The following is a 25,198-nucleotide window of genomic DNA, read 5'->3' as shown; positions in this document are numbered from 1 at the left end:
GATGTCAGGTCCTGACTATCGTGAGAAAGCCTGATCTTTAATATACATGTTTTGAAGTGTAATTTAACCTTTCCTTTTGTTTTGAAATAATTTAGGCGTATAAAAAAGTTGCAAAAATAGGACAAAAAAATTCTCACATACCCTTCCCCAGAGAATGTTAACATCTTATGTAACCACAGTTATCAAAATCAGGAAGGTAACATTATCTCATTAATGTCCTTTTTCTGATTCAGGACCCAATAGTCACGCATTTAGCTGTCAGATCTCTTTGTTCTCCTTTAATCTTGAATGGTTTCTCACCTTTTCTTTGTCTTTCTGACCTTGAGACTTTTTTTTTTTTTTTTCTTTGAGAGAGATGAGGTCTTTACTCCAGTGCAGTGGCACGATTATAGCTCACTGCAGCCTCAAACTTTTGGGCTCAAGTGATCCTCCTGCCTCAGTCTTCTAAGTAGCTAGGAATGCAGGTGTGTGCTACCACACCTGGCTAACTTTTAGAGACAGGGTCTTGCTATGTTGCCTAGGCTGGTCTCGAACTCCTAGCCTCAATTAATCCTCCTGCCTCAGCCTCTCAAAGTGCTGGGATTACAGGCATGAGCCACTGTGCCTGGCAACCTTGATACTTTTAAAGAATATTGACCAGCTATTTTGTACAATACCCTCAATTTTGGTTCATTTATATTTTTTTAGGCAGAACATTTATTTGCTATCTTACAACAGTAATCTTAAGAGTACCAGTTGCTTACTGGGATGATTTGCATTGGTTAATATCTATATATAATTAGCTGACTCAAGTCATTTGAGAAAAATATGACATAAATGCAAGAATGTTATTAATAGGTTATGTCTTCTTTTTCTTATTTCCTATATATCACAAGGAAGGTGTAGTTGTAAAATAAAAATAACTAAATGATACTGTTATTTTAACCTGGAAATGAAATATAGTTATTTATCTCATTAGATTTTCTGTAAAATAATACAGAACTTAATCCATAACCAAGTACTTCAGAGGAAAGGAATGAATATACATAATTTTTTTTTCAGAATATTACATGGGTACAAATGTTTTGGTTACATAAATTGCTTTTGTACTGCTTGAGTCAAAGTTATAAGTGTGTCCATCACCCAGATAACGTACATCGTACCCATTAGGTGTGATTTCCCCCATCCCTTACTCTCCCCTCATTTTTTCTTGATTAAATCCATTTCTGTCAAGAATAGCATAAAAGTGACATTGTATCCTTCTCAGTGCATTGTGTCAGGAAGCACATCATGTTGATTTATCCATTACTGCTGATAACTTTGATTACTTGCTTAAGGTGGTGCTTGCCAGCTTTCTCCACTGGGAAGTTACTATTTTTCTCTTAGTAATTAATAAGTATCTTGTGGGGGATACTTTGAAACTATGTAAATATCCTTTTTCTCATCACACTTTTGCCCACTCATTTTAGCATCCCTTCATGATTCCTGCCTGAAGCAGTTATTTCTGTAGTGTTTGCCAAATGTTGATTGTCTATTTCCATCATTTCTTCTACATTTATTAATTGGAGTTCCACTATAAGGAAGGGTTTTTTTCTTCTCCCCCATTCGTTTATTTATTTATATCAGTATGGACTCAAGGATTCTTATTTTATTTTATGGATCATCTATTGCATATGGTATATGCTTTTCGCAAACTCCTGGCCTCCCAAAGTTTTTATAAAGCAGCCCACCACCGCCAAGTGTCTTCACAGCCAAAGAATGTGTTCATGTTCCAGTGTCCGTTGTTTTTGCGAGGCGGTATTCGCAAAGGAAGATTCTTCCTCATCCCTGAATCTTTGTCCACAGCCAGAGTACCTGCTGAAGGCCCTTCCATGTTCAAAGGCACATTCTGGAAAGGACAGGTTTCTGGAGCAGGCCAAGCGGACTGGACACAGGCTGAAAGGAGGCCGTGCTAAAGAACACACTTGGTAGGGACCAGAAAGTGGCTCACACAGGGAGGACAGCAGTGGCTGTGAAAAAGTTCTTGAGGGGAGTTCTCTGGGAAAGCATTTAGGTCCTGATTGCCCAGTCTTTTTTTAATGTTTCTGTCATGGGTTTAGCAGATTCTTGTTTCCAAATATGTTTTAAAGGTAAACCAAAATATTGAGAGAATGTTCCAAGTAGAAACACTACATAGAACAATATTATTATTCACCTTTTTGATTTTATAGATTGCTTCTATGCCTTTCATGTCCAATTACAAAGTACTTCATATTAAAATCCGAGAAAATGGGCTGGGTATGGTGGTTCACACCTGTAATCCTAGCACTTTGGGAGGCTGAGGTGGGAGAATCACTGGAGGCCAGGAATTCAAGACCAGCCTGAGCAAGAGCAAGACCCTGTCTCTCCAAAAAAATAGAAAAATTAGCTGGGTGTGGTGGTGTACGCCTACAATCCCAGCTACTCAGGAGGCTGAGGCAGGAGGATCGCTGGAGCCCAGGAGTTTGAGGTTGTAATGAGCTGTGATGACCACTCTAGCCCGGGCGACAGAATGAGACTCTGTCTCAAAAAAATAAAATAAAATAAATAAAATCCCAGAAAGTGAACTTTATACAATAGCCTTTAAATTATCAAACGCAACCCCTCCTCCCACCCCCTAAAACAGTTTGTCTTGTGAAAGCCCAGTTGCCCTCCTCCCCTCTACCCACTGGATGTGTCCGGCAGACACACGGAAGGGCAGTGGTTGGAGAGCACCCTGTCTTCTGCATTCAAAAAGTTTCCTCCCAGGAATTTGATAAGACACCCCTGAGGAGTGGGAAAAAGTGTTGGTTATTTGCCTATTAAAGTAACAGTCTCAGAGCAACACACCTGGATGACTATTTTCACCCAAAGCCTCATTTTCTCTTATCAGCCCAAATTTTTATTTTAAAAAGGCTTAAAAGTTATTGGGTCCAGGGTTCAAAGCACATGTCTGATATAACCACATCCTTTCCCCAAACCTACCTGGTCTAAAGAGTCATTTTTCTGAATTATTACAATTCTGGTATCCACTCTTTTCACATGGCCTTGATTTATACAAAGTACACTCATTGTTCATGATACTTTGGGCAGAGAGCCAGACCCCCTCCCTTAGGGGCTCTCCGTTTCTCCATGAAGGATGCAGTGCTGGCTGCTCAGCCTGCCGTTTGGCCTCCCCGGGATGTTTCCACTGCACTAGGGAGGGAGCAGAAGCTACTCAGAGAACTGCGTAGGTTGTGCTGTTGTCGCTCCAGAATAAACAGCAAGAACTTGAAGTAGAAAAAAGAGTTAAAGAACTCCATTTCCTCATCTGTCAAAAGAAAGAATCAGACAAAGTAATGCCTAACGCAGTGGTTATTAACCTTTTAAAAGTCATAGATCCTTTTAAGAACCCAATGAAGGCCATAGACCTTCTTGTCAAAAAATATCCACATATACCCACACAGTAGGATGAGTGTAATTTCAGGGAGTTCTAGGAATCCCTTCCTCTCTTCAGTCAAAGAATCCTGAGGCTGGGGAAGGAAGTCAGGTAGGGACTGATTTAGTGCAATTTACTACTCTTGCTGTAGCTCTGACTCAGAAATCTGCAAGGGAGGAAAATCTGAGACCATTCACAAGCTCCCAGATGACAGAGACCCAACACAGTGTAGTGGAAAGAGCTTGGGCCTGCCGCCAGGCGGACCTGGATGCGAAGCTTTGCACTTAATGGCCCAGGACCTCGAGCGTGCTACTTACCCTCTCCAAGTTCGCTTTATCCCTTGTACAATGACAGCAATAATGCTCGCCTCACAGGCTTTATGATGACATATTGGCCCTTGGCACACATACATGGTGCTTGGGAACTGTGCCCACCCTACCTTCCTTCTTATGTCGTTCAAGACTCCCATGTGGATGGGTGGCCTTATCAGTGTTACCAACCTCCCCAGCCTCCCTCCTCCCAGGGAAAGTTCTGGCAGCACCTGCCCCAGCCAAAAGTCAAACAGCCGTAGGACAACTGCAGAGCCAGGGAGGAGGCAGGAAGTGGGGTGTCCCTGTGCCACATGTTTAGCAGGCTGGGCTAAGCTATCCTTACGTGCTTGAAATGGCTTTCTCAATTTTTATTTACAATCAAGGAGGAAGTTAGTGTATCTCCTACTCTTGGGAATATGTAGTGATTTCTTTTGGCTGACTCCTGCAGATGAGATTTCTGCAAGGCACTTTCTTCACTCCATTCTGTGTATTCTCAGGGAAGTCATTGGTGACTCTATGTCTGCCCATTTTTCTGAGTTCCTTCTAATAACTTTTGTTAAAATAGAGCCCCTCCCTTTCCCAGTTTCATCAAGCCTAGAATCTCTCTGAAGTAATTATGCCTGTTATTTTCAATTAGTTTCAATCTTATAGGAGAATTACAAGGATTGTACATAGAGCTCCTATATATCCTTCATCCAGATTTCTCAATTAACAATTCCCCTCTCCTCCCCTCTCTCACATACAGGCTCACATATGTGTGTACATGTGTACTTTTTTTCTGAAGCATTTGAATTCTCAAGTTGCAGACAGGATGCCCCACTACTTCTTAATAGTTCAATGTATATTTCCTAGAAACAAGGACACAATCTACAATACCACAGAACAGCCATCAAAATCAGGAAATTAACACTGATGCAATATTACCATTTAATCCATAGACTCCATTCTGCTTCCCCAGTTGTCCAATCATGTTTTTTAAAAGAAATCCAGGATCACAGGTTGCATTTATTTGTCATGTCTCTTTGGTCTCTTTCAATGCAGAATAAAAACTCTTTCTTTGTGTATCATGGCCTTGAAATTTTTGAAGAGTATTGGCCAATTACTTTGTGGAATGTCCCTCGTTTTTGAGTTTGTCTGCTGTTTCCTAATGATTTACGATTTATACAGAAGTGGTGCTGTGTTCTTAGTAATTCATTTCAGGAGGCACAAAATGTCAGTTTGTCTCATAGTTTGTGATGTTCATTTTGTTACTTGGCTTAGATGTTGTCTCTACCAGGTAATCTCTGTTTATTAGTAAGTGGTTAATAAATATTGGGAGAAACCTTGAAACTGTATCAATAGCCTTTTCCTCATCTTTCACTTACTTATTTTTCTACCCATTAATGAGTCTTGCCTGGCCGGGTGCAGTGGCTCACACCTGTAATCCTAGCACTCTGGGAGGCCAAGGCCGGTGGATTGTTTGAGCTCAGGAGTTCGAGACCAGCCTGAGCAAGAGCGAGACCCCGTCTCTACTAAAAATAGAAAGAAATTATATGGACAACTAAAAATATATACAGAAAAATTAGCTGGGCATGGTGGTGCATGCCTGTAGTCCCAGCTACTCAGGAGGCTGAGGCAGAAGGATTGCTTGAGCCCAGGAGTTTGAGGTTGCTATGAGCTAGGCTGACGCTACAGCACTGTAGCCCGGGCAACAGAGTGAGACTCTGTCTCAAAAAAAAAAAAAAAATGAGTCTTGCCTGGAATCATTTATTACTAAAATGGTTGACAAATGGTGATTTTCTAACTCCATCATTTCTTCTGCCTTTATTAGTTGGCATTCTACTTTAAGAAAAAGCTTGCACTTCTCATATATATGTATATATATATGTACTTCTCATATATATGTATATAAATGAGGATATATATATATCAGCATAGACTTGTGGATTCAATAGGTTATAAGCATTACTATCTTTTTTCTTTCTACTTTATATTGGAATACATTTATATCTATAGAAAAATTTCACAAATAGTACAAATTTCCCATGTTCTGTTCACCCAGCTTCCCCTAATGTTAACATCTTATATAACCCCAGAAGAGTTATCAAAACTAGCAAGTTAACATTGGTACAACACTATTTACTAATCTCCAGAGCATTGAATTTCACCAGTTTTTCCACTAATGTCCTTGTTTTCTTCCAGGATCCATCATTATTTATTGTAATGCTCAAATTGTCATTGATTTGGCTGGTGGGAGCCTCTTCAAGCCAGCTCTTCACCCTTTTCACATGCCCCTATCATTTTTTGAGCATGTCCTTCCTCTCTGGCACAAGAAAATATGCCAGGCTTATCTTGTGCTTTCATAACCCAGCTCTGGAGTCTTCTGTTTTCCTAAGGATCCCTTGTTCCTTTGGTGGAGGATGATATTTAGAAACCAGGTTCTGGGCATCAGGTGTGCTCATTGCTGCTCAGGTGTCGTTGCTTCTAAATCTTCTGGCTGAGGGAGCTAAGAAGTCTATGTATGTATAAACATTCATGTGTATACACTTCACACACATCTGTACCTATTTTTATACCTATTCGTATATTAAGACCCATGAGTTTACACTGATACCTCCAATTCTAATCTAACACCACAGGATTTATTTTAGCCTCCTCTTTTCCATGTTGGTAACTACCTTCTACATCAGCAAGGAACTTGGCTGCCAGCATCCTCAGTATGTTTACTTATTTGCTCCATTTGCCTCTATGTAACTGATCTCTTAGCTCAAGGCAAACCTTGGTGCCCCAACCTCACTGGCCACACCAAAGCCCAGTTGGCTCCAAGAAAAAGGGAAGTGGAAGGGACACAAATTAGTGTGAGTACCCTTGAATCAACAAGTTCTATAACTTTCTGGGGCTCTTAAGCTGCTTTGTTCTTGCTCCCCTCCCTTGCCACTCTTCTGACTACTATCTTCCTCTCCCGGTGCCTCACTACTTTACTTTCCAATTAGAATATTTTCCTGTGAATGCTGATTGCAGATCCAGCAGAAGAAACTGCCTTGGTCATCTGTGGATAAGCCCAGTCTGCAATGAGATTTTCTTTCTCTTCATTTTAACCTTTATGTCTACTGATACCACTTGACCATCATCTTTATTCGTAGGGCATGTAATTTATCAGTGGAACTCCCAACAGTAGTTCACATGACACCCTAAAAGGCTTATACAGTTCTTAGGTGCAAAACTCAAGCTGCAAGGAAGAAGGTAAAAGAAACCACACATCCATGACATGTTTCTTTAAGCTGAAAGGAAAGTAAATGATAGCAGTAATACCATATAACTGTGTAGTGCTTTACAGCTTTGAAATCAGAGCACGATACAGGGGATAGAGGTTGGAGTCAGACCCAAGTTCAGTTTCCAGCTCCAGTAAATTCTGTGACCTTGGGGAATACTTCATATTCTCAACTTTAGTTTCTTCATCTATAAAATGGGGATAACAATGCCTTCTACTCAGGGCTATTGTGAGGATTAAATGAGATTGTATTTATAATGCACTCAGCACAGTGCCTAGTTTATAGGCTTATGTAGCCTAGTGGCAGAGAGAGCGTGAAAAGATTACAGTACACAGCATTAAGGGATGGAGGTATGACTAGTTTGCTGTGGGAATACGGAAGAGTGCATAAATCGAACTGAAGCTCAGAATTTTCTCAGTTTGTATCTGATACTTCAGCCAAACCCCTCTCCCCTTCCATCCTGTCTTCCTCACATGGACATGCTGGGCTCACTTCTGCCTCTGTGCCTTTATTCTCTCACCCAAATCTGCTGTAGAACTTTCTCTCTAGATGCCTCTGCTATTTTCCTTTGTCTAAACCAGATTGTTCATGTTGTCTGTACTACAAAATTAGCATTTTGTTGCTGTCTTGAAATCTACATATCATAAACATGTAGGGCCAATCTCCCCAAATAGGTCGAATGGGCAGAGACTGTGTCTTAACCCCGGCAGCACCTAGATCAGGACTGGAGCCTTTACTCGATTGTACTTGCTTTAGGGCCTAGGAGGCACCTCCTTGTGATTCCATTCAGCAGGTCATTGTGCCATACAGCCCTTTCCCAGTAGTCATGCAAAAAGATCTTGTCTAAACTCAGGGTAGTGTTTAGTGCCTGGAAGAAATCAAAACCTTTTTTTTTTTTTTTAGTTGAATTCATTTGTATCTTAGAGCCCACTGAGCCTTCCACATAGTAAGTGCTCGATCAGTATTTGGTTGGATTGGATCATCTATCCAAAACTAATGAACCTAATCCATTCCTATTGGGATAACTTGTACTCTTCTGTGAAACATTGGTGACTTATTTCCTAATGTCTTATATGGCAGTGAAGCATGCTGATGCAAAGTGGAGGATGGAAGAGGAAGGAGAGTTTCCCTGACTGATTTATTTCTCATCCACTCTAGAGAACGATGTCAAAAGTAACCCAATAGACATTCTGCAAAATGTAGATCTTTAGAGTTTTTTGAAGTGGAAATTTTCTTTATGCTCTATGATCATAATTAATTTATAATGTTACTCACTGGGTTGGCTCTGAAATAGGAAGGGGAAGTATCCATCTTCTAAGGGAATAGACGAGTAATTAAAGTAAAAACACTTCAGAGCTCTGGGCCCTGTTTTGGTTGGCACTGTTGTTTTGGAGATTAGAATCTCTCATAAGACCAGTGGAATCTTTGCCTTCTGTTACATGTTCTCCTCCCCTGCACCAGCCCCCGTCCTGTCTCCATCTTCCCAGCCCTCCATTCCCATCCCTTAGGAATAAAGTGTGGAGCTTGATCGGCTAAGTGTGAATGGGGCACTGGCATGAAGATTAGCCCCACATAAGCATGAGAGTGGTCCGGGGGCAGCAGAAGTAGCATAAACATCATTCTTACTCTCAGGGAACTTCTGATAACACACATGCAACGAAAGAATCTCCTTTCACCTTTGGTACCAACTTCAGCTTATTAGAGGTGACTGGCTCGAGTGCTATCTCAAGAAGGATTCCAGAATTAAAAGAAAGATCAGTGCCTGCTGTGGGTCCAGGATGGGAGAAGGTTGGCATGTTTCTTGAGTACATTGTGTCCTTGCATTACATAGTAAAGTTTAAAAAAAAAAGTGTCAGGGAGTGACAGGTGATAGAAGTCCCAACTGAGAGACAGGCTTGGTATGAGTCCATGTTGTGCGAGTGACATGAGCTGAGCTAGGGTGAGCAGGGAGGTGGCCGGGAGGGTGTGTTGGCCAGGGAGGCATACAGGCAACGGCCCAGGAGGAGGTGGAGCAGGGGAGCCTTCGAGAGGCGACTCTGGCTGGAGTGTGGGGTCAGCTGTGGGGGAGAGGCGGGAGATTCAATGGAAAAGTGAAGGGAGGAGAGGTTGTGAGGAATAGGGGCGGTGACTGTGAAGCTTTCCAAGGTCAACTAATGAGATCCTCCCCCCCCCACCCCCTTTCTGACTATCAACACGGACAAAAACCTAGCCTAGGCTCGAAGTTCTTTGAGGGCAGAGTGGCCACATCTGGATATAATAAACTTTCAGTAACAAAAGCTCTTGAGAAGAATGTCAGTTTTCTCCTATTCCTGCTAATTAACAGTGTGTGTGTGTTTCTTGTCTTTTTCTCCCTGACTATTATATAAATACATTTCTGAAACACAGCTGGATTCTTATGTCCCTACACAGCAACCTAAAGAGATGCAAAATTAAGGGTGGTGGCGACTCCTCGCATTTTCACACAGCGCAGCTGTGCGGAGAGCAATTACTGCAGCCCTGCTGGATTCTAACTTGTGGTGACTCAATATGACCGAGACAAATTCAGGGGCGTTTGGGTGGGAAATGGGAGAAAAACGTAACCATCATCCCCACTGTGGCCTCGGACAAGCCTGGAGCTGCTCATACCCTCTCTTTCCCTAAGACTTTTTTATACCTTTGATTCTGGACATTCTAAGAAAAAACCACATTAAAGGAGAAGGAAAGAATTGGAATATTTTTTACAGACTTTCTTTGTTTAGGCATTTATCTCTTGGACACAGTTAGGTTCATGATGTCTAAATATTTTCCGACTTCATAAACTTGTTGTGTTTTAGGAAGTAAAGTGGTTAAAAGTGTGAGGCTTAGAGCTAGGCTGTTTGGTTTTGAGTCCCGGCTCCCCCACTTTCTTGCTATATGACTTTGGACAAAGAACTTAACTTTTCTCTACCTAACTCTTTGAAATTGAGGATAGGAGTAGTGCCTACCTCAAAAAGTTTTTGTGAGAAGTAAATGAAGTTCGATGAGATGGTGCTTGTAAAATGATCATCACCATATTATTTAGGGTTTCCATTTGTGGAAAGCGGAAATGGTACTAATATGATAGTAGGACCAGTATGCCTACTTAAATCATGGATTCTAGGTTCAGCTCTGCCACTAAATTGTGTGACAAACTTTCTAGGACTTAATTTTTGCATCTTTTAGAGGGGCTAGTAATACCCTGTCTTACTCAGAGGAGCTTAGGTCAAATGTGATTACGGTAAAAATTTATAAAGCAACACACAAATACCAAATTTTATTGCTGCTGTTATTGTAGGAGCAGTGGTGGTGGTGAGTGATGATATTGATAAAAATGGATCCAATTTTAAAAGCATTAGGAATGATTATTCATGGCAGTAATTTATGTACATTGCAAAAGAGAACATTTGCTTTATCTTTCTTGAAGTAAATTAACATTTTAGGTTTTCTTTTTCCTAGGAACCTTGGAGAGCTGATAGATCGGTTTGTGGCTGATTTCAAAGCCCAGGGGCCACCTAAGCCCAACACTGATGAAGGTGGTGCCGTGCTCCCCAGCTGTGCTGACCTTTTTGTCTACTACAAGAAGTGCATGGTGCAGTGCTCTCAGCTCAGCACGGGAGAGCCAATGATCGCTCTGACCACCATCTTCCAGAAGTACCTCCGAGAATATGCCTGGAAAATCCTCTCTGGCAACCTGCCCAAGTGAGTCCTGTTCTTCATAGTCTGAGTGGTGAAGTTAGATCCAAATATACCTAAATATGGGAATCTTTGAGGAAATCCACTCTGAGGTTGTTTACTGAACTACTAAGAGTATCCAGGGAAGAAAGCACTCTTACTGAGTTCCCAAGGGTCTGAAACTATTTCCTCTCTAATGACATTCCACAACTGATCAAGACCCGTAGAGGAAATGCCCACACTGGCTGCCAGTGTAGGTCAAATCTTACCACAGTGGACTCAAGGGAATCAATCCTATTATATCTGTATCTAATTGATGTGGATTCAACTATAGATACTTGACAAAAAAAAAAAAGTGTGGTTATGATGGAAATAACTATTAAATAGCATAAGCAATTTCATTCAAGCCTCATTCAATGAGACTGTGACCTGGAATGATAATTAGACATGAGGAATGAATCTGCTCTTCCCTCAGTCTGGTTAGGTTCCAAAGTCTCTCTTATGGTATATGCATCTTGCTGTGCTGGACAGAGCCTAATGTTTAAAGATGCCATAGGATTTGGGCAGAGGGCATTGCATAGCACAGCTCCTAATTTTGGTGACTCTACTATATTATTCTGGGACATTAGAATATTGCTGAATTGCTTATTACTTGAAATAAGTGGGTCACTCAACTAGGATTTTAGAGGTGTTTTGGTTATACAGCAATTTCAACTGTAATAGAATATGACCTAAAGTAATGCTTCTAAATTTAGTATTTCCAAATCATCCGCAGAGCTAAATTTAACAGTTCTAGCATTAATTTCTGCCATTGTCACTAAAATATGTCACATATGAGAGTTTTACATTTTTTGGAAGAAAGAAGATAAAATCCTATGTTCTGCAGGAGCTATGAAGTGACAGGTATGTTTTACTAATGAGAACTTCTTTGACTATGATAAAAATTATTTTTAAATTTTTAATAACTTTTGACCTAATTTATCAAGATAATATAAGTTTATCATAGCTTAGAAAACACAGAAAAGCACAAAGAAGACAATAAAAATCACATGCAATCTCACGACCCGGAGAAAACTTCTTTAACTTTTTGGTATATAATTTTCCATTTTTTATTCATATATATACACATATACACATAATATGCATGATATGTGTGCTTTTGTTTGTTTAACAAAATTGAGACTATCGTGCTTATCATTTTATAACCTGGCACTTTCACTTAACATCACCCTGTGAGCATTTTCCCGTGTGTGTTAGTCCATGTCCCAACAGGAAATGAATGGCATACTCAGCTGGGATTTTGTCAGTAAAGAGACTGTTTAAAGAAATGGGGGCAAGGTGAAAGGAACCAACAGAAGACTCTGAAGCATCCAAATACTAGTGGGTAATTGTTACTACCTTAGAACTCACTCAGGAGCTGGGGCTGCCCCCAAACAACTGTACTCATAAGAGGATGTGCAATGCTTTTTGGTCTCTTGAAGCAATTAGGGCCTTGGGCAGGAACCGTGTCTTAACATTCACTTATGTCTTCCTCCACAAGCAGACATACAAATTCCCCTGCAGACTTTTCTTAACTGAGAATAACAGTTGTGGAGCTAGCTTTTGTGCTACAATTGATCCTAAATGAGTTCCACATATCAGGAAATTCCAAGCTAAAGAGAGAGGCGGCTCTGCAGCCTTCTCTGTGAGTATCAGATCATAGTTAGTGTAACTAATTACTGGCTGACTCTTGAAATCGCCTCTTCCTATTTCTGATGGTGAGAGAATCTAAACAGAGGGTAGTCAAGGTGAGGTCAAAAGGAAAAGAATTCATTTGTATATGGTTTAATTTGGGCCACGTCCAGCCTTTCCTTCCCCCTTTTCATTGTCTTAAAATGTGCAGTTTCCTGTTCAGGAAGCAACTTAGAAGTTCTAGCCTGACTAGTTCCTGTTCCTTTTCCTTAGAACCACAACCAGCAGTGGAGGGCTGACCATCAGCAGCCTCCTCAAGGAAAAGGAGGGCTCAGAAGTAGCCAAGTTCACCCTAGAGGAGCTCTGCCTCATCTGCAGCATCCTGAGCACAGCAGAGTACTGTCTGGCCACCACCCAGCAGGTGAGCTGTCCTGGCTGCCCTCTCACCACCTCCTTTCCTTGAACTATCTGGGCTGCATAGCTCAGTAAGTCAGAGTATAAGCACCTAACCAGGCCACATACAACCTTGGGTAGACCAGTTGGCCTCCCACAGAGGAAAAACTGGCTGTCCAGCCAGAAGACTGCCCAGGCAGCTGTCTTACAGAAGGGCCTTGTTAAAAGGAGACGGGGTAAGAAAGTATGACTGGTCTCCTCCCTGGAGTTGTGTAAGCCACTCAGAGAGGGCATGACCTCTTGAAAGTAGGTCAGTAGCACTGTCTCCCATATGAGAAAAGCAGTAACAAACTTGATGACACTAGGACCCAGCCTCTGGTGGTAATGAGTCACTGGCAGCGATTCCATTCTCAGATGTGTTACTAAGCTAAGCAAAATCCTTTGGGCTTTTATGTGTCTCCTATTTACGTAGCATTCTTAATCTGCCCAAACAAACAACCATTGTTTGGGATGCTGACGTTCAGGAGCTGGGAAGCAGGAAGGGATGATGCCTCTACTAGAGCCCCCCAAGTGGCAGTAGTTTGGTAAACTGATTTAGCAGAAGGAAGACCCAGAATAACTTTCCATTCAGCCTTAGACATGGGATTAAATGTTCCTTTTCACATTTGGTCTGGGAGTCACCTAAGGCCAGGAGGAAGAAAATATTTTGTGACAGTTCTGCTCTTCCATCCTCTTTGTGTTTATTATTTAGATCATAGGAAGACAATCATAAATGATAGTTCAGACAGTACAACTTGAAGCTTTTGTGAGCCAGGGTGAGAATACAGGAGGCCAAATAGGAAGTTTGCCCACAGCAGCTCCACAGCCGAGGGTAAGCCAGCCAGAGGCAGAGACAGTAGCATGTTCTCCTTGGGGATCTGGTCACTTTGAGTTATGTAAAGGTTTGGCCTTGGAGTTAGAGACAGTAATCCATTTAGCCCCAGGGACCCCCAGGGCAGGACAACAATATCTGTGATGGCCTCCAAGGCAGGGGTCCCAGCATTCTTTGATGAAGAATCACTGTTTAACTATTGTGTGTGTGTGTGTGTGTGTGTGTGTGTGCAGAAAGACAGACATACATATAAACATGGTATTTTAAAAGTAAAATAACCATAGTCAAAAAAAATAATAAAAATAATCACTCTTAATCTCCCTCAGGTAATCATAATAGCAATTTATAGTATTTTTGTCAATTGTTTTTCATAAACATAGTTTTGTGTGTTATAATCTTAATTCACTCATACCCTTTTATTGTTATTAGTGTCATAGTATTAGCATTTTTTCTGTTGTAAAATGTCTTTATTAAATCATTGTTTATGGCCACATAATATTCCATTAAGGGACTATATCATAAATTATTTAGTGGTATCCCTAATAATTATTTATGCTGCTTTAAATTTTTGCTTTTATAAATAATACTACAAAGAATGTCTTTTTGAATACATCTTAAATGGTTTGCGTTATTTTTCTAGAACAGATTCTTTAGAAATTTTAAAAGTATTAGTGGGTACTTTTATTTAGTGAAAATTGTTTTTACTGATTATAAAAGTAAATACATTCTTAGAACCTATATTGTGATCTCTAAATACCATTTTCCACTAAAAAGAACCAGAGATTACTAGAGAAATGACTAATTCCAAGTCTAGGTCAGGAAATGTACAAGATGAACCTAGAACATCATGTCATACAAACAGCAAGAAAAAATATTAAAGACATTGTATCATCTCGGAAGACTCAGAAACTATAGTGGATTGAATTGTGCCCTCCCCTCAAATATTTCCAAGTCGTAGGCCCTAGTACCTATAAATGTGACCTTATTTGGAGATGTGGTCTTTGAAAATATAATTAAGTATCTCAGGATGACGTCATTCTGGACTTAGGATGGCCCTTATCTAATGACTGTTATCCTTAGAAAAGAGAAAAAGGTATAATACACAAAGACAAAGGGAAGAATGCCATGTGAAGACAGAGGCAGACGTTGGAGTGATGCATCTACAAGCCAAGGAACACCAGAGATTGTCAGCAAACACCAGAAGCTAGAAGAGAGGCATGGAACAGTTTCTTTCTCAGAACCTCCAGAAGCAACCAACCCTGCCAATACCTTAATTTCAGACTTCTAGCCTCCATCAAATATGTTCACATCTATTTTGTTGTAAAGATTTTTCTTAATTCGTTTATTGCTGTTGAGGATGCTAAGGAATCACTGATATGAATTAAAACTGGTAAAGAAAAGGAAAGTTCTTACCCTGCCTTTGCTATGTGATATGTACCTCAGGATAACCAGGTCAATTACCGTGGGATGTATGTCTTTATAGCAGAAGTTCAGTTAATAAGTGAAGAAGAAAAGAGAGAATATCTAATGGAATAATGGATCTGGGCTTTGAGCATCAATGGCTGTTAACATCACAAAATGAGAGGCAACTAAACATTATGTATCTCCTGATAGACTACATAAGACCACCAATGAAGTACTTTTTTGGAAAAAGAACCTGAATCAGATTAGGCTTTACACCTACCTACCAATTTACAGGAAATATAAGGAACAGAGGAAAATGCCAATTAATACCTGTGGATGCAATCAGCAAAATCCAAACTGTGGAAAGATCTACAGGGACAAAGAACCTATTAATAGTTTGGGGTTTTTTGGCTCCTTTTTTTGTTTTTGTTTTGTTTTTTGAGATAGGATCTTGCTCTGTTGCCCCAGGTAGAGTGCAGTAGCATCATCGTAGCTTGCTACAACCTCAAACTCCTGGGCTCAAGTGATCCTCCTGCCTCAGCCTCCCAAGTAGCTGGGACTACAGGCACGCGCCATGATGCACGGCTGATTTTTTTCTATTTTTAATAGACTCAGGGTCTCACTCTTGCTCAGGCTGGTCTCAAACTCCTGAGTTCAAGTGATCCTCCTGCCTTGGCCTCCCTGAGTGCTAGGATTACAGGTGTGAGCCACCGCACCTGGCCTAAGAACCTAGTTTCTTTAAGAAAAAATTGTAGAGGAGCAAAGAGAAATAGAGAAAGAAAGCAAAGAGACTTAAGAATCTGAGCAACAAAGAATTGGAAAATAAAATTTAAAAATCAGTGTCAATAATATATCAGTATTTGTTCATTAATTGTAACAAATATATTGTTAATAATGATGTGGGAAAATGGGTATATAGTATATGGCAACTATCTGAACTATCTTTGCAATTTTCTGTAAATCTAAAAGTGTCCTGAAAAGTATAGTTTATTTTAAAAATGCTATTTACAATAGCAATTTAAAGCATCATGCTATGGTTTGAATGTGTCTCCCAAAGGTCATTTGTTGGAAACATAATCCTCAATGCAACAGTGTTGAGAGGTGGGACCTTTAAGAGGTGATTGAGTCATGAGGGCTCTGCCCTTGTGAATGGGTTAATGCCATTATCTCAGGAGTGGGTTGGTCATCACAGGAATGGGTTCTGATATAAGAATGAGTTTGGCCCCCTTCCTGTCTCTTTTGCCCTCTCTCACCCTCTTGCCTTCCGCAATGGGATGACATAGGAAAAAGGCCCTCACCAGATGCTAGTGCCTTGATATTAGACTTCCCAGCCTCCAGAACCATGAGAAACAAATTTCTTTTCTTGATAAATTACCCAGTCTGTGGTATTCTGTTATAACAACACAAAATGGACTAAGATGCATCAGACACCTAAGAATAAATCCAAAGAAAGACACTGCTATGGTTTGAATAAGGTTTATCCCCACCAAATCTCATACTGAGGCTTGGTCACCAATGTGGCAGTGTTGGGAGGTAGTGCCTTTAAGAGATGATTAGATTGTTAAGATGGATTAATGTTTTTCTTGCAAGACTGGATAAGTTCTCTTAGAAATGGATTAGTTTTCATGGAACTGGATTAATTACTGCAAAAGTGGGTTGTTATAAAGTGAGACTGCCTCTTATGTTTGCTGTTTTCACACATTCCTGGTTATCCTTCCATTTCTCCACCATTTTTAATGCATTATGAAGCCCTAACCAGAAGCCACCAGATGTGGTTACCCAGTCTTGCCTTCCCAGCCTACAGAACTATGAGCCAGATAAACCTCTTTTCTGTTATAGCAACACAAAACAGAACTAAAATAGACACGTAAGACCTCTACCTTGAAAGTACAAAATGTTGCTGAGTGAAATTAAAGACATGAATAAATGAAGAGGTATATCATGTTCATGGATTGGAAGACTTCTGTTGTTAAGATGTCCAGTTTCTATAAAATGATAGATTCAACACAGTCCCTTATCAAAATTCCAGCAGGCTGTTTTGAAGAAAGATGTAAGAAACATTTACAGAGAAATGTAAAGGATCCAGTAACCAAATAATCTTGAAAAAGAAGAAAAAAGTTGAATGACTTAAACTACCTAATTTCAAGACTTACCGTAAAGCTATGGTAATCAAGACCGTGTTGCACTGGTGTAATCATAGGCAAATAAATTAGTGAAACAGAATAAGGAATCTAGAAATAGACTCACATGTTTATGGTCAATTGGTTTTCCACAAAGGTGCCAAGTCAATTAATTAAATTTTTAATGATCATAGTGGTAACAATAGATTATGCATATGGAAAACAACCTCAACCCCTGTCTCTTACCATATCCAAAAATTTAAGATGGATTATAGACTGAAATATAAAGCCTAGAACCATAAAGCTTCTAGAAGAAAAACAGGAAAAAAGCCTTCACAACCTTTAGTAGGCAAAGACTCCTTGGTCAGGATATAAAAAGTGCTACTCACAAAAGAAAAAAAATTAAATAAGTTGGCCTTCATCAAAAGTAAAATTTTCTGCTTAACAAAAGAATACATTAAGAAAATAGATAAGCTACAAACTGAGAAAGAAATTCGCATCACATATAACTGATAAGTACTTGTACCCGGTATATATAAATAACTCCTAATAATTCCAAAAAAGCAAATTACCCAATTTAAATTGAGCAAAAGACTTGAACAGACTTTTCACAAAAGTCGATACCCAAATGTCCACTAAGCAAAGGAAAAGATGCTCAATATTATTAGTCATCAGGGAAATGCAAATTAAAACTGACATAGCTGTTAGAATGACTGTAAAGTCAAAAAGAATAACACCATCAATATTGACAAGGATATAGAACAACTAGAATTCTTATACATTGGTGACAGGAACATGAAATAGTATTATAACCATTTTAGAAATGGAAAGCAGTTCGGCAGTTTCTTGTAAAACTTTATGACCCAGGAATTCCATTCTCAGATATTTTCCCAAGATAAACAATAACATAACGACAAAGAGACACATACAGGGATGTTTATAGTAGCCCCATTCAGAACAGCCCAAAATTGGAAGCAATCTAAATGTCCCTCAACAGGTGAATGGATAAACAAGTTGTGGTATATCCATACAATGGACTGCTACTCAGCAGGAGACTGAACTACTGACATGCACAGCAACATGAGTGAATCTAAAAAACATTATGTTAAACATTAGAAGCCAAACATCAAAGAGTATATACTGTATGATTGCATTTACAGTGGTCCCCCTGCCTTATCCATGGAGGATACATTCCAAGACCCCCAGTGGATGCCTGAAATTACAGATAGTACAGAATCCTACGTCTAGTACACTGTGTTTTTTCCTATACAGTAACAAGGGGTTACTGTATAGGAAAAAACAAGGGGTTACTGTATATAGTGTGGATAGCTGGACATATTTCTGGAATTTTCCATTTAATATTGTCAGACCATGGTTGATCATGGGTAAGTGCAACCTTGGAAAGCAAAACCATGGATAAGGGACTACTGTATATTACATTCAAATACTGTACAGGCAAAACTAATCTGTGGTGATAAAAATCAGATAGTAGGGATAAAGATGAGGTTGGCTAGAAAGTCGCAAAAGAGCATGAGAGAACTTTCTAGGGGGAGGGAAATGTTCTGTATCTTGTTATTATTGGTAATTACATAGGTGTATATGATTGTCAAAACTCATCCAACTAAACACTAAAGATCTGTACGTTTTTAATATATTAATTATATTTCATTTTTCTAAAAGAGACTTAAGAGACATATCAACCAATTGCCATGTATGGTCTTTATTTGGATCTTAATTAAAACAAACTATTTTAAAAATTGTAAGACAGGCCAGGCACAGTGGCTCACACCTGTAATCCCAGCACTTTGGGGGGCCAAAGCAGGAGGAGCACTTGAGCCCAGGAGTTCAAGACCAGCCTCGGCAACGTAACAAGATGTTGTCTCTACAAAAAATTTAAAAATTAGCCAGGTGTGGTAGCACTTGCCTATAGTCCCAGCTACTCCAGAGGCTGAGGCAGGAGGATCGCTTGAGCCCAGAAGTTTGAGGTTGCTGTGAATCGTGATGATACCACTGTACTCTAGCCCAGGCGAGGTCTGTCTCAAAAAAAAAAAAAAAAAAAGAAAGAAAGAAAATTGTAAGACAATGAGGGAAGTATCATCACTGACTAGATAGATATGTGATGACTGATGTTAAAAGAATTATTGTTAGCTTTTATAGGTGTGATAATGGCATTATGGTTATGATTTTTTAGGAGTACCTATCTTTTAGAGATACATATTGAAACATGTACAGATGAAATGATAGAATGTCTAGGATTTGCTTCAAAATAATTCAAGATGTGGCAGAATAGGTGAGACTGTAAATGAAACCAGACTGGCCATGTAATGACAATTGGTGACACTGGCTTGGTATATTGTACTGTATTTTTGTAAATGTTTGAAATGTTCCTGTTAAATGTAATAGTATAAGTTATATACACTCCTAAAAAGTTGCAAATATTACAGAAACATACACCTAAGGGATAAAAGTTCCTCATAATGTCACCCCTCAGAAAACCACTGTTAACCACTGTTAAAAATGTATATCCTTCCAAACATTTTTTTGTTGTATCTTTTTAAATTAAAATGGACCCATACTCTACATACTATTCTACAACAAAGCAACGTTGTTCTGTTTTTACCCAAATCATGGCCATCTTTCCATGTCAGTATTACCTCAGCCTTTTTAACACCTGCACAGGGTGTTCCATTCATTCTTTTCTTCTTTCAAGAGATCTTTATTAAGCACTTATTAAGTATGAGGCTAATTAACAGTGTTAATTAACAGTGGTGAATGGAGTAAACAAGTTTCTTACTGGCATGGAACTTAGAACTAATAGGGCAGCCAGATAATAAACAAACAAGCCAGCCAAGATGGAACTTCACATTTGAGGTGTGAGGAAGGAACAGACGTGACCGTGTTAGAGTGAAGGAGTTGCCTGCCAAAGGAAAGTGGCCAAGAAGGGCCTCTCTGAGGAGGTGACATTGAAGCCGAGACCTGAGTGTTGGGAAGGAGACAGCCAAGGGAGGAGCCGGGAAGGGCTGGGAAGTGAGGGAGCTCGCTGGGAGGGTGAGTGGGATGCACTTCAGGGAGAGGAAGTAGGAAGTGTGCAGGATGAAGGTCCTGAGGGAGGAGGACCCTGGTGTGTCCCTCCTTAAGAAGCTAGTGTCACCGAAGCCTAGCACACAAGGCAGAAAGTAGGAAGATGGGGACAGAGAGCTAGACAGGACGCAGATCATGGTTAGAAGTCTGGATTTTATTTTCAGTGTCATGGGAAGAGGCCTCTGAAGAGTTTGAGCATTATAAGCCTGTGCCATAATTTGTTTCATCAATCCTTTAATCCTTTGTAGATACACATGTACGCTGTTTCCAGTTTTTCAGTAATGTAAAACAGCACTAGAATGTGAGCTTTGTGAGAATAGGATCTTACCTGTTTTGTTCACTGAACAACTCCCTTACTCTGTTACACAGCTGGGCACAAAGTAGGCTTTCGGTAAATACTGGTTGAATCGATGAATGCTGCATGGAGTGTTTGTATATCTTTGTATATTCTCCTTATTGCATTGAAGTGTATTTCTAGATGTGAATTAGTGATTTAAAGAGTGTGTATATTTAAATCTTTGATTTTTTAATAAATTGCCTTCCAAAAAGTTACACAATTTACACACCCCTAAGAGCATTTTTAAAATTTAAGACAAAACATTAGTTATTCTTAGAGTTTGCGTAATAGGTTTAAGAGTGAGGATGAATCAACTCCCGGGGATGTTTTCAGGTATTTACAATTTCTGGTCCAATAATATTTTTGTCTGAGGCTGTGAGAGCAAGTTGAGTGTTTCTATCCTAGACTGTAGGCTAATGAAGGCAGGAACCACGTTCCTTTTGTTTACTTCTGTATCTCCAACACCTTAGCAAAGTGCTGGGCCAATAGCATTATAGCACTCAATATTTTAGTTGGTTTTACTGCCACTTACCACCAAAGGTTTCCAGTGTTGATGGGCAAATCTTCAGTTCATGGTGCAGGGAATATCTTAAAATCAGGGTCTTTTCAAAATCAACGATATGAATTATAAATGTGTCAAGAAACAAGTATAGCACAGTGCTAAAGGATATAGGTTGAAAGAAATTTGATTCCTGGCCCTATCCCTGACTGTCTTGGATAGGTTCCTCCTCCGTTTTCTCATCTGTAAAATGGGCATAATAATAGAATCTTCCTCATAGGGATGTGAGAATTATTATAAATGAGTCAATACATGAAACATGTCTAGAATTATGCCTGAATCATCAACCTCAGTAAAGATGAACTGTTATTATTATGGTACTCTTTGGATAATCATTAAGCATGTTTCTGTTTCATTTTCTAACAGCTAGAAGAAAAACTCAAAGAAAAAGTTGATGTAAGTCTGATCGAACGAATCAATCTGACTGGAGAAATGGACACCTTCAGCACGTATGTACTTTGCATGTATTTGCTTAAGGCCTGCCCTTTCTCCTTTACCAAGCGGCATGTCTCAGGCTGTTGGCTTTAGTCACTACAGAACCTAAGAGGTTTCCAGGGCCTTTTGTTGGATCTGAGTTATTCTCCAGTAGCCACTAAGAAGCAGCGTTAGAATTGGTGCAGCTGCCTTCCATTCTGCCTCCTCAGATGCAATCATCCTTTTAGCTTATAGCATCTTTATTGTTGCACTGTCTAGAATAACCAAAGAGAAGAAATTCTGCCTTGTCTATCTCTGATCTACCCCTGCCTAAATCAGCAGAGGGCCAGACCCACTTCCTATATTTTAGACTATGAAGTGTAAATGGCCTGGTTTTAACCATTAGGGGTGTAAGAGCGTGTGTGTGTGTGTGTGTGTGTGTGTGTGTGTGTGTGTGTGTGTGTGTGTGTGTGTGTGTGTGTGTTTGTTTGAGGGGCGAGGGAGGGCCTGGTTTTAACCATTAGGGGTGTAAGAGCGTGTGTGTGTGTGTGTGTGTGTGTGTGTGTGTGTGTGTGTGTGTGTGTGTGTGTTTGAGGGGCGAGGGAGGTCCGTCTAAGAAGTTCAAACAATAAAGCCTTCTTGGAATGCGCTCCACTGTTATTAAATGAAGATAGGCGTGGGCCAACCTTCAGCTTTCACATCAACCACTTACTTAGGAAAAATCAAAATTCTCTCTCTTAGTTTATTTCTTCCCCTTAACTTTGTTTTCCTTTAGTTCTGAATTAAATGTTTTTTGGAAACAAGTACTTCAGGAGGACAATGTGAAGAGGGGGTTCTTGGGGTGGTGATTAGGGAGACTAGCCATGGAATTTTGTGTCCTGATGAGACGGGGCACACCCAGGTAAGACCAGGACATGAAGAAAGAGCCACACTTCTCCTCCATTGTCATTAATTAAAGCTCGAGCTTTTCTGGTGAAATGATGAACCTAAGTTTTACATGGGGGCTAAAACATTTGTAAGGGGCTATGTTAGTCATTTAAACAGTCATTTTTAAAGTTGTGACCATAATATTTTGTTTGATCTGCAGTGTCATCTCCAGCAGTATTCAGCTGTTGGTGCAGGATCTGGATGCTGCGTGCGACCCTGCCCTGACCGCCATGAGCAAGGTAAGGTGTTGAGAAATGGCTCCTTACTAGGCTTCCAAGGGTGGCCCGAGATGGACTCTATGGGCTCTTGCCTGTAGCTCCTTCAGGCTCTTCTGTATCAGCTGAGAGGAGAGTGGGAAGGCCTCCGGGGCTCCCTAAGGCACTCAGTTTATCTTGCACCTGAGGTCAATTGCTTGTCCTTGCAGAATGAGACAGGGAGAAAATGTGTTTGGTGAGTCTAAAGGAGATGTCTTTGATTAGTATCTGACACATGCTAAAAACCTTAGTGTGGTCTCGCCAGAATGGATGTTTTTGTTAGCACTTAAGGCTGTAACTTCTGACTCATTCTTCATTCTTGCCCACTGAGAGGTTTTTCCGACTCTTTCTGCGCTCTGGTGCCAATGCAAGATTATTTGATCAGGTTGTGGACTCTGGTTTTCTAATATCATGGTGGCCCATCAGTCAGCCCTTGGCCCTCAAGTCCCCTCCTTTGGCACTTACCAGGTACTGTCTTGTGTTGCTATTTTTGGATTTTATGTGCCTGTGCCTTTTCTTCCCGAGAGAATGTATTATAAATTCCTTAAGTGCATGGACCATGTCTTATGCTGCTCTTTATCTCTCATATTGTCTTGACTATAGGAGACTCTCATGTATGTTAATTTAGCTAGAAATGGGCAATTCTTTATTTATTTCTAAGACCAAATAACATGAAGCTGCCCACCCTAGAACCTTCTAGAGCAGGGGTTGGCAAACTATAGCCTGTGGACCAAATCTGGCCCACTGCCTGTTTTTATAAAGTTTTATCAGAACACAGCCATGTTCGTTTATTTACATATTATCTATGGCTGCTTTTGTGCTACAGTGGTGAACTGAGTAATTGGAACAGAGGCCATATAGCCCACAGAGCTTAAAAAAATAATAAAATATTTACTATGTGGGGGCCTTTACAGAAAAAGTTTGTCAGCACCTATTCTAGAGTCATGGGCTCTTGTAGCATTCTTGCAAATTCTGGAGAAAGGACTTCTCTGGGGCATACTAGCCAATATGAGAGGGCAGTGGAAAGAACACTGACTTTGGAGTGAGACAGAGCTAACTCTTCCAGTTTCTCCTTTGGGGGTGTTGAGCAAATGACTTAACCTGTCTGGGCCCAAGTGACATCATCGGGGCCCACGTATCTCCTGTGAAATGTGGATATCTGCCTCTTGGAGTTGTTGTAAGGATGGAACATGAAGAAAGTGACTGGTCTGATGCCAGTCACATAACAAGTGCTCAATAAATAAATCTCTTTCCCTCTTGTCAGGAGAAGTGGCTGTGTCACAAGGTTGTGCAAGCAGACATTTGGTCTGAATTTGGTTTTGCAGTAGATTGTAAATATTTAGCAAAAATAGGATTAAAACCAAAACTTAGGCTTCGGGGTCTTATGAATCGAAGTGGGAAGTCCTGAAATAGCTGATGTCACAATTTTCTATTCAAAAGGCTGATCGTTTCACCAATCAGATGCTGATAGGCATTTCTAGTATTCCCAGCATTTATAGGCGGAACACTGTGAGCAGGCAAATCGAGGCTAATCCATTTTCTTAGAGGAACATGGCTCTGAGGATTCATTTTGCAGGCCCTGATTATCCCCTTGCTGCTGGTAAGCATTCTCTACATCCTGAATGTGATCTGTTCCAGCTGCCATCTCTCCTGAACTGCCACACACTTTCGATTGGAATGCAGCTGGCAAAAGAATTTTTACATTTACTGAAGGAAGAATGGAATATTTTTTTTCAATAAAATAACAGTTGGAGAGGGTTTAACACTCCAGGTGTTGCTTATATGAACCGTTGGTTCATTAGGTGGATTTCTCTCATACCTCCCCCCACCCCACCCCACCATCCATTTCTCCCCCAGACCCACACCAGCAAATATTAACAGAGACCATAACTCCAGAATCTTTTGTTTATATCATACGAAAACCACAGACTTGGGAACACAGCAGCTGAGAGGCCATTACTTTTGTCTGAGTCTTCTGGAGTTCTAGCAAAATGAAATCCATGTGATGGAAATAAACAAGCCAAGTGGTCACAAATTGATTCAACATATGCTCTCTGTTATTTGTGCCTGCATCCTGTTTTGTGTAGTTTCTTCTAGGATAATGAGTATTTCTGTCTCTGATTCTATCGTTTTTGCCACTAGTTGAACAGTTCAATTCAGACTCTCCCCAGCACGGTGCTGGGAGTTGCAGGGCTCGGAAAGGTGTAGACCTTTATGCCAGCGTGTTTAGATTCCAGCTGGTGAGGGGCAAGAGATGTGTAAGATGAGAGGAATGCCCAGATACCTGTAATGTAAGGTATGAGGAAATCAGTACCGTAAGAAAAGTATATAATACACCCTCTTTAAAAGAGGGCAGAGTTCATATCTAGGTGGGGGGGCCGGGAAAGCCTTCATAAGGAAATGGCATTTGAAATAGACCAGGGCAAAGTTTTAAATGACTTTGTGATTGAGAGGGCATTTCAAACAGGGTGACAACGTGAACAAAGGTTTGTAAAGTTAGGGAAAGCTCAGAGTTACGTTGAAATCACCAATCCCTTTGAAC

General features: G+C 40.2%; 1 protein-coding gene across 1 annotated transcript in view; it reads left to right on the top strand.

Moving 5' to 3' along the window:
- Positions 1–25,198, top strand: part of VPS53 (VPS53 subunit of GARP complex) — a 137,552-nt gene that overhangs the window by 77,920 nt on the left and 34,434 nt on the right. The window contains exons 14-17 of the mRNA XM_045526163.1: positions 10,410–10,652; positions 12,570–12,717; positions 21,428–21,510; positions 22,563–22,641. Coding sequence (XP_045382119.1) covers positions 10,410–10,652; positions 12,570–12,717; positions 21,428–21,510; positions 22,563–22,641 — 553 coding nt within the window. The remainder of the gene's footprint in view (positions 1–10,409; positions 10,653–12,569; positions 12,718–21,427; positions 21,511–22,562; positions 22,642–25,198) is intronic.

This window comes from Lemur catta, chromosome 15 (assembly GCF_020740605.2).
Source record: "Lemur catta isolate mLemCat1 chromosome 15, mLemCat1.pri, whole genome shotgun sequence".
NCBI classification, from domain to species: Eukaryota; Metazoa; Chordata; class Mammalia; order Primates; family Lemuridae; genus Lemur; species Lemur catta.
Note: the sequence above shows the minus strand (reverse complement) of the source record. Positions and strands in the feature narration are given on the sequence as shown.